This window comes from Gossypium hirsutum, chromosome D08 (genome assembly GCF_007990345.1).
Source record: "Gossypium hirsutum isolate 1008001.06 chromosome D08, Gossypium_hirsutum_v2.1, whole genome shotgun sequence".
NCBI lineage: Eukaryota > Viridiplantae > Streptophyta > Magnoliopsida > Malvales > Malvaceae > Gossypium > Gossypium hirsutum.
This window is the reverse complement of record NC_053444.1, coordinates 57,934,272-57,947,055: the sequence shown is the minus strand read 5'-3', so window position 1 is coordinate 57,947,055 and position 12,784 is coordinate 57,934,272. Positions and strand designations below refer to the sequence as shown.

At 33.7% G+C, this 12,784-nt stretch overlaps 1 protein-coding gene across 1 annotated transcript; it reads right to left on the bottom strand.

Annotated features, from left to right (window-relative positions):
• Window positions 1–8,720: 8,720 nt before the first annotated feature.
• Window positions 8,721–10,174, bottom strand: LOC107929377 (ethylene-responsive transcription factor 5). The gene has a single exon (XM_016860775.2). The coding sequence runs from the start codon at window positions 9,841–9,843 to the stop codon at window positions 8,866–8,868; it is 978 nt and encodes a 325-aa protein (XP_016716264.1). The 5' UTR covers window positions 9,844–10,174; the 3' UTR covers window positions 8,721–8,865.
• Between the last annotated feature and the right edge of the window lie 2,610 nt (window positions 10,175–12,784).

Here is a 12,784-nt window from a genome sequence, read left to right as displayed (position 1 = left end):
ATCGTTGGAGATTCTCCTAAACCCTTGAGGGTTTACGCCATTGAAATTGGCATTAAGTGTTTTTCAATTTGCATTAACCAACTTATCTTCCTCAAAAGTCCAAATAAATTTTGGCTTGGGAGTTTTTACACCACTAATATCAATTGTAGAAGGCTCTCAACTAGTTAGTATAGATTTCTAAGATATCTTGTCCATTGACTTGATAAACGCCCCATCTCGGCCTTCTAGTGGGCGTAAAAGGTCCTAAGTTCTTTAATATTAAGATCTTCACATAGTACACCAATTGTCTAGCGTCGATACCAATTGTAAAACGTTAAGTTCTTTAACAATTGTTAGTTAAGTTGCAACTAGATGAACAACTAAAAAATAAAAATAGAAATGGACACAATAGTTGGTTATGTTAATCGAAAACTTTTTCCTACATCTACAAGGCATTGCTCTGAGAGTAATCCACTATGTATCAACAGTATAAGATGTGGTTTAGGTTCAACTCATTCACTATGTTGTAATCTCATTCCTATATAATCACTCTCCTCCTTAAAACTTTTCTTTAAAAGTTTAGTTACAAACTGATTATGAAAATAGTTTGTTTACAAAGTAATTGCATTAAAAACAAGTTCTTTACAATGAACAAATAGGTGCTCTTTAATTCATACAAAATCAAGTAAGAAAGCCTTCATTAGATAGACATTATAGGCTTGCAAATCTTCGGCTATTGTGAACGTGATATGCCCTAAATTGTGCTTTAATAAGAATTTTATATTACATAAAATAAACAAAGGTCTTCAAAGATTGAACTTTTATATAAAAAAAAAATTAGACCTCTTCACTTAAGGTAATACCATCACACATGAAATATTCAAAAAGAGTCATTACTTAACTAATATTCAATGTGATCCTATCTATTATATTCTCTTAAGATTCTCAAAATGATGTAAGAATCAAACCAAGATTTTTAAATCAAAAGTATGCCAACATATATGACAAGTTTAGTTACAAAGTGAGCTGCAATTGGTGATGCATCAGAGGTGTAACTAACACGAACAATTTAGTTATAAAAAAAATTTAATACACATATTAATAAATCACCAATTACAACTTTTTTACACTAACTTAAGTAAAAAAAAATTGTGTTTATATTTTCAGGCCTTATATTTTTCTCTCTCATTATTGACTAATTTCTTGAATTCAACTATCATAGTTTCTTTTTTTTTCTTCAATGTTTGTTTTAGGGTTTTTGTTTTTTATGTTGTTTTTCTTTTCTTGAAAAATTATATTTTAAGAGTTCATCACTCTCATCCCTCTAGTTGTAGGTTCTTTCTTCTTCCTATCCTTCTCTTGTAATTCATCAAAATCTTTTTCTAATGAATGATGTGTAACATGATATTATTTTTATGTAACGAAAAGAATAGAAAATTTGCAGAAAAACAGAGAGAGAGAGAAAGAGAGTTAAGAGAATTAGAGAGAAAGATACTGAGAATTTTGTCAATGAAATTCCTTAACCACCTTTCTTTCCCTGATTGATGCTTTAAAAGTGTCAGAATGACGGCTTCAAAATAACCTCACACTTATTCGTCCAAGTGTTCTCCAAATTGCACCGTTTTACTTAAACGGTTACTAACCATCAAAACGAGTCGTTTTATACCAACCCATTCTAAATAAAAAACGCATCATATTCTTAAAATGAAAAGACTCAAAATGCAAAGTTTTTACAACAATTAAAATAGCTAAAATTAATATAATTATAAAGACATTTGTGATGATCAGCTGGTGATTGACTGTTGATAGACTTTTCTTCCATAACAAATACTCCTCTCATAGAGATGATCTTTGTCCTCAAAGATCAAAAGAAGGATATTTCTGATGAAGTTCATTCCAATTCTCCCTAGTTGCATCCTCTAGAAACGTATCCCTCTATTCAACTGACACTTTAGTAATGGTCTAGTTCCCTTTATTTGTCATCCTTCTTTCTAAAACCCTTACTTGTTCTTTCAAAAAGGCCCCATCTAGACCTACAGGGGGTAATGCAAGTGAGCTAATTGTTGTTCCTACATGTTTCTTCAATTGAGAAACATGGAAGGTGGAGTGGATTCTGACGCCCTAAGGCAGCTTCAATTTATAGGCAACCTTCACCATTTTAGCTGCTCAATAACAGGTATAAGGAACTTGTACTTGATGGTCAGTTAGTTGGGTTGTTTGTAATCAATGCACAACTGCCAACTGCCATCCTTCTTTTTCACCATCACAACAGGTGAAGCAAATGGACTATTCCTGTCCCTAATCAATTCAGCCTATAGCATTTCTTGGAAAAGCTTTTCTATCTCAGTTTTCCGGATTGCTGGATACCTATAGGGCTTGACCTTCACCACTTGGCTCTCATCAACCAAGGGAATTCGATGATCGTGTAGTCTAATAGGAGGTAGGTCTGAGGGTGATTGAAACACGTCATCAAATTCAGTAATGAGTGCTTGCAAGTTTGGCGTTAGCTATGAATGAGGTAAGGATAAAGACATTTGCTGGCAGGAAGCAAGCAACATAGGGAAAGGACCCAAACCTGCCAAACTAAAAAACTTGGACAATTAACCCTTCGACATCAGTTGTAAGCTTCCAGGAACAATTCTCGAAGAACATGAGTCTGGCCACCATAACCAAACTGCATCCTTAACAAAGCAAAATTCCAAATGGCGGAACCTAAGGACAGGAGCCACTGGATACCTAACATAAGGTCGCATCCCTTCACTAGAAGTATCAAAAAATCAGTATTGACGCTAGAGCCTTGTGCTTCTCATTGGACATCTCGACAAAGTTCTTGTGTAGAGAGTCTAACAGTCAATGGAGTATATTGTTCTATTGGAATATTCAACCTTCTAGCCACCCTAGAGTTCAGAAAGTTGTGTGTGCTTCCAAAGTCCACCAAAACAATCACCTAAACTTGGCTAATATGAGTTGAGAATCTCATTGTGTTGTGCCCTTGAGACCCTTAAAGAGCCTGTAATGATAGAATCGGTAAAGTAGGTTCTGTGTCTTGATCACTTGGTTCCAACTGCTCCTTGCAATCCTAGAACTCTTCAGCAGTTGGACTCTTAGTATCATCTTCACTATCTTGTAGAGCCTCGATTACCAGTTAGAATAAATGTGACTTGGCACATTTGTGGCTTGGTGTGTATTTGGAAGCACACTAGAAACGAAGTTATTTTTTCCTCCTCTCATCCATTACAACTTGTGATAGAGATTTGACAAGGCTCTTTAACTCACAGGATGAGTAGATAATCCTCCAGATCATGTTTCCCCACTTGAATATTGATACACCTTAGCACTAGGTAGCAATGGTTTAAACTTTCCTATACTACTACTTATAGCAACACCCTTTTTTGATGGTCCATCAATATGCCTTCCACTTGTCTAACCAGTAAGTACCCCTTTACCAAGTTTTGAGGTTTAAATAACCTTCAATATTGACCGACCTCGGGTTTCAGGTTGTTGATAAAAATACTCAGGGCATAGATCTTTAGCAGCTACAGCTAATTCAGTAAGCTTACAAAGCGATCATGAAAAAGATCCATGGAGCCGTGTTGTTTGAATGTAACCAACCCAGAATAGGATCTAAGAAAGTGTCAGATCCAAATCTTTCCTGTAATCTTCGAGCATAAGCCTCCTAAGTTAGTTGATGCAAACCCCCTTGTCTCTACACAAAGAAGTGGTGCCAATCCAAAGCCTTCTCATCTAAGTGAAGCATCACCATTCTCACCTTAGCTAGGTCTCCCACACATTCAACTTTAAAAAATTGCTCAAGCTTAAACATCAACTCCTAAAGTCTACCCCATTAAAACGTGGACAATCCAACCCTAAAAGTTTGTTTGCTGGCTTAGTTCTAACTACTCAAGTAGATGTATTTATATATTTGATATATGTCATAAGAGATATAGCTAGATGCTCCTTAAATGCCCTTGAGGGATGACCTCCCAAAATGCCTTTTCCCTTGTCTACCTTAGCTCCCACAGCACTAGCTGGTGGTGACAGGCCAAAATGTTGTTCACATAGTGAATGAAGTTCTGAACGAATCTCACCTTTGATATTTTCATGGAAGTCCTTCAAATGCGGGTCAATCTTGGTGTTAATTTGAGAAACCTCCAACTGCAACTGAGGTAGCTCCTGTTGTATCTGTCCCATTTCCTTCTGAAGTTTGGTGATGACGCCTTCGTTGGTTAGGAGGAAAGAGTGGCTTTGATACCTTGTAACGAAAAGAACAGAAAATTTGTAGAAGAAACAAAGAGAGAGGTAGAGAGAATTAGAGAGAAAGAGACTGAGAATTCTGTCAACAAAGAGAGAGATGGAGAGAATTAGAGAGAAAGAGACTGAGAATTCTGTCAACAAAATTACTTAACCACCCTCCTTTCCTTGATTGGTGCCTTAAAGGTGTCAGAATAACAGCTTCAAAACAACCTGGCACTTATTAGTCCGGGTGTTCTCCAAACCGCACCGTTTCACTTAAGCGGTTATTGACCATAAAAAATGAGTCGTTTTATACCGACCCATTTTAAACAAAAAATGCATTATATTCTTAAAATGAAAAGACTTAAAACGCAACATTTTTACAACAATTAAAATAACTAAAAATAACATAATTATAAAGATACTTGCTCAGCTGATGCTAGATTTTCTTCCATAACATTTTAATTCTACTTTTAGAATATGATTTTTTTTTTTTGCTTTTAGGGTCTGTTAATTGAGACCCAACCAAACTAGTAATATGAATATTTGGTAATTTTCAATATTGGAATATTTCTTCTTTCTTGAACATATATAGGAGTTTTGCCTTTTCTAATCTGTGTCATCTTTCTCGTTGTGATAAATTTATCTTCTCATCTTGGGTCAATGTCACCAATGTTTTTCACTGATAAAAGACAAAAAAGGGAAAAAGAATGACGATTTTGAAAATTAAAGATAAAAAAGAAAAGGAGAGAATAATAGAGGAAGGGAGATGGTATTGACAAATGCGTAAGGAATATAGGACATCAAAACTTCTGATCTTATATTATTATACTAATAATCAAAATAGGATATTCCATGAAAGGAAATGAGAATATTAAATGAAGAAACAAGAACTTCGTTTAACGTCATAGATTTTTTTTTTCTAAACAAATTTCAACATCATAATTTTTATATATATCAACAAACAGATTAGAGAAACACCACCCTAGAACTATTCCTGCATGCGTTATCAGCTTGTAACGAGTAAACTTCAGCTGGAGGGTCCCTAAAGAAATGAAATCCCAAGCTTCTTGTTTGTGCTAAATTCTCTATCGTATCCGCTAGCCGATTGCCTTCTCTTTAAGTATGCACAACCTTCACTTCCCCATTCCGCTTCAACATCTGCTGGATTGCCCTAACGCACGCATTGGACGAAGCTTCGGTATATGTCCTGCCAATTAGCTGAATTGCCGCCCTACTAACCAAGAGAATTACCTTTTGCGCTTCAATCAACCGTGCTGTATTTAAACCATCAACCCCCCCCCCACAAAGCTCTGCTTTAATCACCGTAGTAGTCCCGACTCTTCTTGCAAAAACCGGCAACTCACTTACCATAATGGTCACGCATTACTCCCCCACAAGTAGCCATGCTCAAGTTTTTCATGAGGCCTCCATCGCTATTAATCTTCAAGTTTGTCATACTTTTTTAATTTAACAAATGAAGCTAATAAATTATATTTACCAAACCTTGAGCACATAAGTCACTTTTTTAATGGAGCGTGAAATTTTATTTAACCTGCAAATGAATTCTTGATGTAATGGTAATTTTAAGACATCGAAAATTTTAAGATGTTTTATTTTAATTTTATTATCTACGGATTTTCAATTCATATTAATTTTGGTTTAAATCGTGTTATATATATCTTGTTCGAATTGTGTTTTTATTTATATTCGATTATTAGTTGAATTGAGCTTGTAGCTGTTTTGATGGATTGATTATAATTATAGTTATGACATTTTTAATACATTTATATTGAAGGTGAACCAAATAATTTTTCCTTCGTTTTCAATGGTTTTGCAAGAATTGGGTAAAGCCAAAATACATGATATTGACAAATGCATGAAGAAGTTAGGGTCAGCCCAATAGTCAACATTCACTTCTTTTTTTGAGCAAACCAAATCAGACATACTTGGTCTTTTTTTTTTCACCTTTTGGTGGCAAATTTCAATGCTTTTTACTATATCAATTACCATATTTGTTCAAAAGTTGCCCTTCTCTTTTCTTGAGTTCACCCCTTAAAATTATATAAAATATAATTACTAAAACGTAATCGAGGGTTTTTTTCGATGTATGGTGTCTATAATCGTTGAATTCATTAAAAGAAATAACTAATATGTTTTTTTTACTTAAAAAAAAGAAGAAGAGAAAATTACTTTAACTCAATAAACGGAGATTTCTCAATAACCATCAAGCCTTTATCTCTATCAAAGTTCATTTTAGTTATGCAATCAGCATTCTTATTATTTTCTCTTAGAACATACTGTAAACCTTTTTAAAAAGTTGATGAATTCGTCGTCTCAATGTAGAGTTTGAGGGTGTCTTGAAACAATCTCATATAGCCTTCGTTGCTTCCATGCTGTCTGTCAGTCTATATCAAAATTTTCTCAAAATTCCTACTCAACATAATATTCAAACTATCCATAATTTCCCATAATTCAGATTCAAAAACTAAACAATTTTCCAAGCAATCCACTTTCCTCCCTGACTCTTCTTGAAACAAAATTACTGGAGTCCACCTTAACCGCTCCACCAATATTTAACTGAACTAATTATTTGTCCGAGGAATTGCCTTTTTAACTTGCTGTCACTTGGCCATCCTTATGAAAGGAATCTAACTTTATGAGACTTTGACAACCTCACTTATGCTCCATTACTTTTTTAAAAATTGAAAATTACCATCAAATGAGTCTGAAAATAAAGAGTGAAATTAATTTATTATCCAAAATTATATATTATCACATTGAAAGTGTCTCATTCTTAAGGGAAATAAATGGTTTTTACATTCAAAGTTTGAAATTTCTACCGAGTATAAGTTAACTTTTATTTTTTAACCCCACATGTGTAATTGACCATTTACGTATTTTGGAAGCTTGATTTGATAGTTGCATATAAAAGTTGACAAGGTGAAACTCAAAACAAAAGATGCATTTTGCGTCATATACAAACCGATAAGCAGGCCTGGTACAGGTGTAAAGATCTGACGGTATCCAACGGTCAGGATTGAATGGCCAAAATAGCGTTCAAAGCAAAGATGATGCCAAGTCCTATAAATTGATTATAATAGGGTAAATTATAGTTTAATTAATTAGGAGTTTGTCAGATTCCATTATTAATTGTTGATGAACAATGGATTTTTTTTCCTCCCAAAGATCACGCCTGAAATCCATCCATTGTGCATCGCTAGTGAGTGAAACATTTTCAATTTTATAAAAATAGAATGAAAGTAGTGAAAATCCGAGAGCTGACTTTTACCGCTTGAGGTTGGCAAAGTGAAGCTAGTATTCAACGTTAATTGTCAACCTGCATGCTTCACCAGTACTCAAATCCTATCATTTCATCCTGTTAATTGTTGTCAAAACCATATCTCTCTTTCTTTCTATCCTTCCATCCACTTATTTTTCTGGAAAAACCTAACTCTGATATATCTGCTACAAATATTAAACCAGGGAATATTCAATTTTACATTAGTCATGAGATGGGTTTGCATTATAGGATTGATTCAATTTGATGTTAAATCATAACAAATCATGTATTTTAATAAAATAATACTATTAATTTCATTGAAAGAGAAGCCTTAAACTGCTGAATTCTCCTCTTCAATTTCAGTTGATTTATTAGATGATTGCATTCGTTTATAACTAAAATAGAATATTTTGAGTTTCAACATGTATAGTGAAAAATAAATTTAATAAAATATACTTTTAGGTAATATTATTTTTCATAAATTAAGTATCACATTCTTATATTCGAGTTAAATGAACCAAATAAGGTGTAGTTAATTGTTTCATTTCTCTGTTAAAATTTTGGATGTGACAAATAGGTGGTTGTTATGCACCTATAACAACATCTAAGAAACCTATGAAAACATTTGAGATTTAAATAATATTCGAAATTCTTTTTTATATTTTCAAATTAAAAACTATAATATATTTATAAGTTTAATTTAGATAACATATTTAATAAAATTTACAAATGCAATTTTATTTATTAGAGATTATTTTCATTTAGTAAAATATTGTTAAGATTTTTATATAAAATTTAAACATTTTATTGAAATCTAAATCAATCTTTCATCTTCTTATAACCCCTTATCCTATTTATATATTAGAAAATGAGGAGTCTATATAGGAGTATGCTATTATTCTCATCTATTATTTTTGTGTTCTTTGTATTATTATCATTATTTTATAACAAAATCATATGTTAACTACAATTTATTGGATTAATTCATTCAAGAATATTCCTAATTTTACTAAAATTGGAGACAAAAGATTATAAGGAATTAGTTTAGATAAGAGTGAACTTCTCTTATTGTATTAGAGAATAAAAATAAAATATAAAAAATTGGTTCTACAACAAAGTAAACTATTATAAGAATGATGGTTTTTACAAATAATTTTATATTATGATAATGGAGGTAATTTTTTTTATGCATCTAAAATGAATTTTTTTATTAAAAATAATAATATTTTTTAACAAATATAATAAAAATAATTTATTGACGTAATAGAAAGTAAATCCAAGTATACAACCAAAATATACAACCCAAAAAGAATTCCACGTCTTTCATAAAATATCCACGTCACTGCTCTCCATTTCAAACACTAGCATCATCATACAACCATAACATGAGAAAACCCTAACGGTGATAATAGTGGCACGTTAAAAATCTCCTTAATTTCATTGTCCAAATCCCAAAACGCTGTCCAATTTGACGGCGTCAAAGGCGCATCACCGTTGTCTCTCGCTTTCGTCACGTTTTCGCTTTCTCTCTTCACCACCTTTGCCCGTTTTTCTTCTCCTTCGCTGTTATCTCTGCTCCGTTTCCTCTCTCCGTCACTGGCACCTGACTCCAGCTTCCCGGCTTCGAGAGGGAAATTAAGGATGGCTTTTGAGCCACGTAGCTTAAAAGCGGCTCGGTCGTAAGCCTTAGCGGCTTCGATGGCTGTGTCAAAGGTCCCTAACCATATCCTAGAACCTCTTCGCGTCGGATCTCGGATCTCCGCCGCGAATTTCCCCCACGGCCTTTGTCGGACTCCTCTATAGTGCCTATTGTCTTCAGAATTTGATTTATTCGGTTTGGGCCGAGTTAAATCCGGTTTGTCAAATTGAATCCACTCCACCTTATGGGGTAACGAGATTTTTAGCGACGGCTTTCGAATCTTAGAGTTACAACCCGAGGAAACTTGAGGCTTTGCCGTTGAAAGTTCAGTGATTTTAGGTTTGGTTTCAAATTCTAAGGAACTGGCATTGGATGGGAAGGACTTAGGTGTTATGAGATCTATAATTTGAGGTTTCGACTCGTATTCGAAAACATCACTTCCGTTTGGCTGGAATCCACGGAAATTGGGAGAAAATTTGAAGAGATCATCATTTTCAAGGCAATTAAAGTTAGCCTCTGTGAGAGAGGAACCAGAGCTCGAAGTTTGTGAGTAAAGAGATTCAGGTTGAGAGGTAGAAACTTCCGCTTTTACCTCATTTATCCATCGATTTTCATTGGAAAAATTCCCCAATCCCACAGGAGAAAGTTCATCAAGTAAATAGTGTTGGATATATTGAAGCGCGGTTGATATTTCACTGCTTGTTTCCATAACCAACAAATTGAAAAAAGTTTGAGAAATTTTAGAGAACAGAAAAAGGAAAGAAACAAATGATTGTTGTTGCGGGTTTAAATTAAGAAAGGATTTTCAGGTTTTTTGCCTGAGAGTAGAAGGGGAGAGTGGAAAGGTATTTATAACGCATGAGGAAGGTTGAATTTGAAGACTTGTCAAACTTTTCAACGGGGCTTCGACGATGTATGAAGGTTCAAGGAAGCTACAAACTTTTGTTTTTTTTCACTGTGCAAAAGGGGTTTGTACCAGGTTGAATATTTCACCATCTGATTCCTTGAAAAAGTGGGTCAAATCGAGGATCAGACGGCTAGTGCTTGAGGTAATCTAATTTGCTAAGTTCCATATTATTATTAGAATAATTTATGTTTGTATCTCCTTTGTTGCCTTCTTGTTGCTTGCATTTCTTGGCTGGTTCTAAAAAAGGTTCTCCTTTGCATAAAAATATTTGACAAAGTTTCATAAAACAACTGTTTTAATGATTACGTTAAAGCGTTATTAAGTAAAAGACAAAATTTTCTTGGAGGATGGTTTGGTCAACTGATGTAGCGGTAAACATGGATTAAGATGGAAGCTAATAATACAATATTGAACTTTAATCTTTCTAGAATGTTTTATTTGATTATTACTATTTAACTTGCAAGCAAAGAAGAAGGCTTTACAGGTTATACAAATCCAATTTACATTTGGGTAAATACAAATGGTGTGTGAACTTAAGTTTATTTACCTATTCTCATGTTAAATGCGGATATGTTCAAATTCAAACCCTAGTTCTATGGTGGGGTGGGGGGTGGGGGACTATTTTCTAAGCTTAATTAAATTTCATCCAGGAGCAGTGTACAAGGATCAAATACGATGGCCGGACAACCCTAGGAGTAATAACATATTGAGAATAGAGACAATCATAAGCACTGATGTAATAATAAACAATTAATTAAATCACAAAAGACAGATGGGTTTGCTTTGTTCTTTCATCTTTCTTTTATCATTACTAGGTCTGCAATGAAATAATTTTCTATTTCCTTATTTGGTTTTTTTTATTAGTTTTATTTTGGGCTTTTGGCTAAGTCTATATATATATATCCATACATCAATGCTTGTGTTGTGAAACCTCTTCTGAAGAATGATATAATTAAAGCTTTGATGGAGTAGCATGGCCAATGAATAGATGTTTAGGTGAGAAGTGGTCAATCTGCGGTGTTGTATTACTGATTCCATGTCTTGAGTATCCACTTGGTCTCAAACTCAACCACTCCGATTGTTTTATATGATAAATGCATGTAAAGTGCCTGAGAGCTCATTTTCAAACCTAACCTAACCAAGTGGATTGATGAAAGCTTAAACCGAATCTAAGCGTATTATTGCCAATTCTTAAGTTGTAGCGAAATCATCGAGTTGTAATTATCGTTATGGATAAAGTCATTGCTTAAAGACTTGGGAAATGCATTGATTCATAAAATCTAGAAGCATTTATCGAGTCGTAGTTGGACAAGTATATATGAAAGATGCTTTTTTTTCCATTGTTTTTTACAAGGATTTGTTTTTGTCAATCATAAAAGTATACTCCTTTTAATTTTATGTTATCAATTTTAGATGTAACTGTTCATTATTATACATTTGTTATCCCCTTTGGTGCTAAAAAAAGTTGGTAATTTTGCATGGACTCAGGTTTGAACTTCAAACGTTAAGAACACGAGGATCCAACAGGATCAAGTTGCACAAGTTCATTAAGCCTTAAAAAAACCACAACAATGGGGAAATTGTTCATGGAGAATTGGATTTAGCAATCATGCAGCTGACCCAATGGTATATTATCTTCTTTTAATTTGATATGCTTTGAGTTATTTTATTTGTTTAACTGGGAAATTTACTTAAAGTTTTGACAAGATCTAAACTAATCAAACGTGTATTCTCTGCCTTCTTTGACCTAGTTTAGGGAAGTTCCTTTCATTATTATTCCTCTGTTAACTCATTGATTTTAAAGCCTAATTTTTACTAGGTCATACACTGTTTTAACATCTTAGATCTTAATCTAGATCTCTTTCCTCCAGATCCCCTTTGAATCGTGCTAATGTCAAATTGTGTTGGATTCAAATTTCCATTTACTCATAGCCTACTTGAGTTATTGTGTTGGATTCAAATTTCCATTTACTCATAGCCTACTTGAGTTATTGTGTTGGATTCAAATTTCCATTTATTCATAGCCTACTTGAGTTAAAGTTTGTCTGAGTTGGTTGTGAAGAGTTCATGAATACTCGAGACTTTAAATTCTTCATCAAGCATGATTGCAGTAACTACTATTCAGAGAGCCACTTTAGTCTTAATGGTATAACTAAATCATGAATAGCTTAATTTTGCTAACTGAACCCAACTTGTGTAAGCATTTTCGGCGAATTTAGCCTATTTAGTACTATGAAATTTATGAATAAGACGAGCACACAAATGAGCACTAGGTGGATTTTGGTCAAGTAATGGAAGCAGATAGTAGGCTATAAGAACTGCAAGACTGCAGAGAACTGTTGGAATCATCTAGGTAGAAATGGGACGGTTTTGATGTTGTTTGAAGAAAGTAGGGTTGATGATAATATGTTCAAGAATCAAAGATAGAAAAGAAAAAATATATATCATTGCATTGTGATGAGCTTGTGCTCAGTGTCAACTTAAATGAGAGATTTGGTGATAGTTTTCCTGGGTTATTGTAAGCTTTTATCCTTAATATTCTTTATTAGGAATTAGGAAGAAGCCCCCTTCATCATCTCCATGTCTTGTATGGATATGGAGATTGGAGAAGGAAGGGGCTCATGGCTCAGCTTTTCATGTTAGCTTCCTTTCCACCCTAGAAAGGTCTACTTACTAATGGAAAACTTTCCCGGAACCATAATCAAAATTATTAATTAGGCAAATCATTGGAGAAAAAGGAGAT

Coding starts and splice junctions, on each gene's coding strand:
- LOC107929377 (XM_016860775.2), bottom strand. CDS start 9,843: ATGGAAACAAGCAGTGAAATATCAACCGCGCTTCAATATATCCAACAC.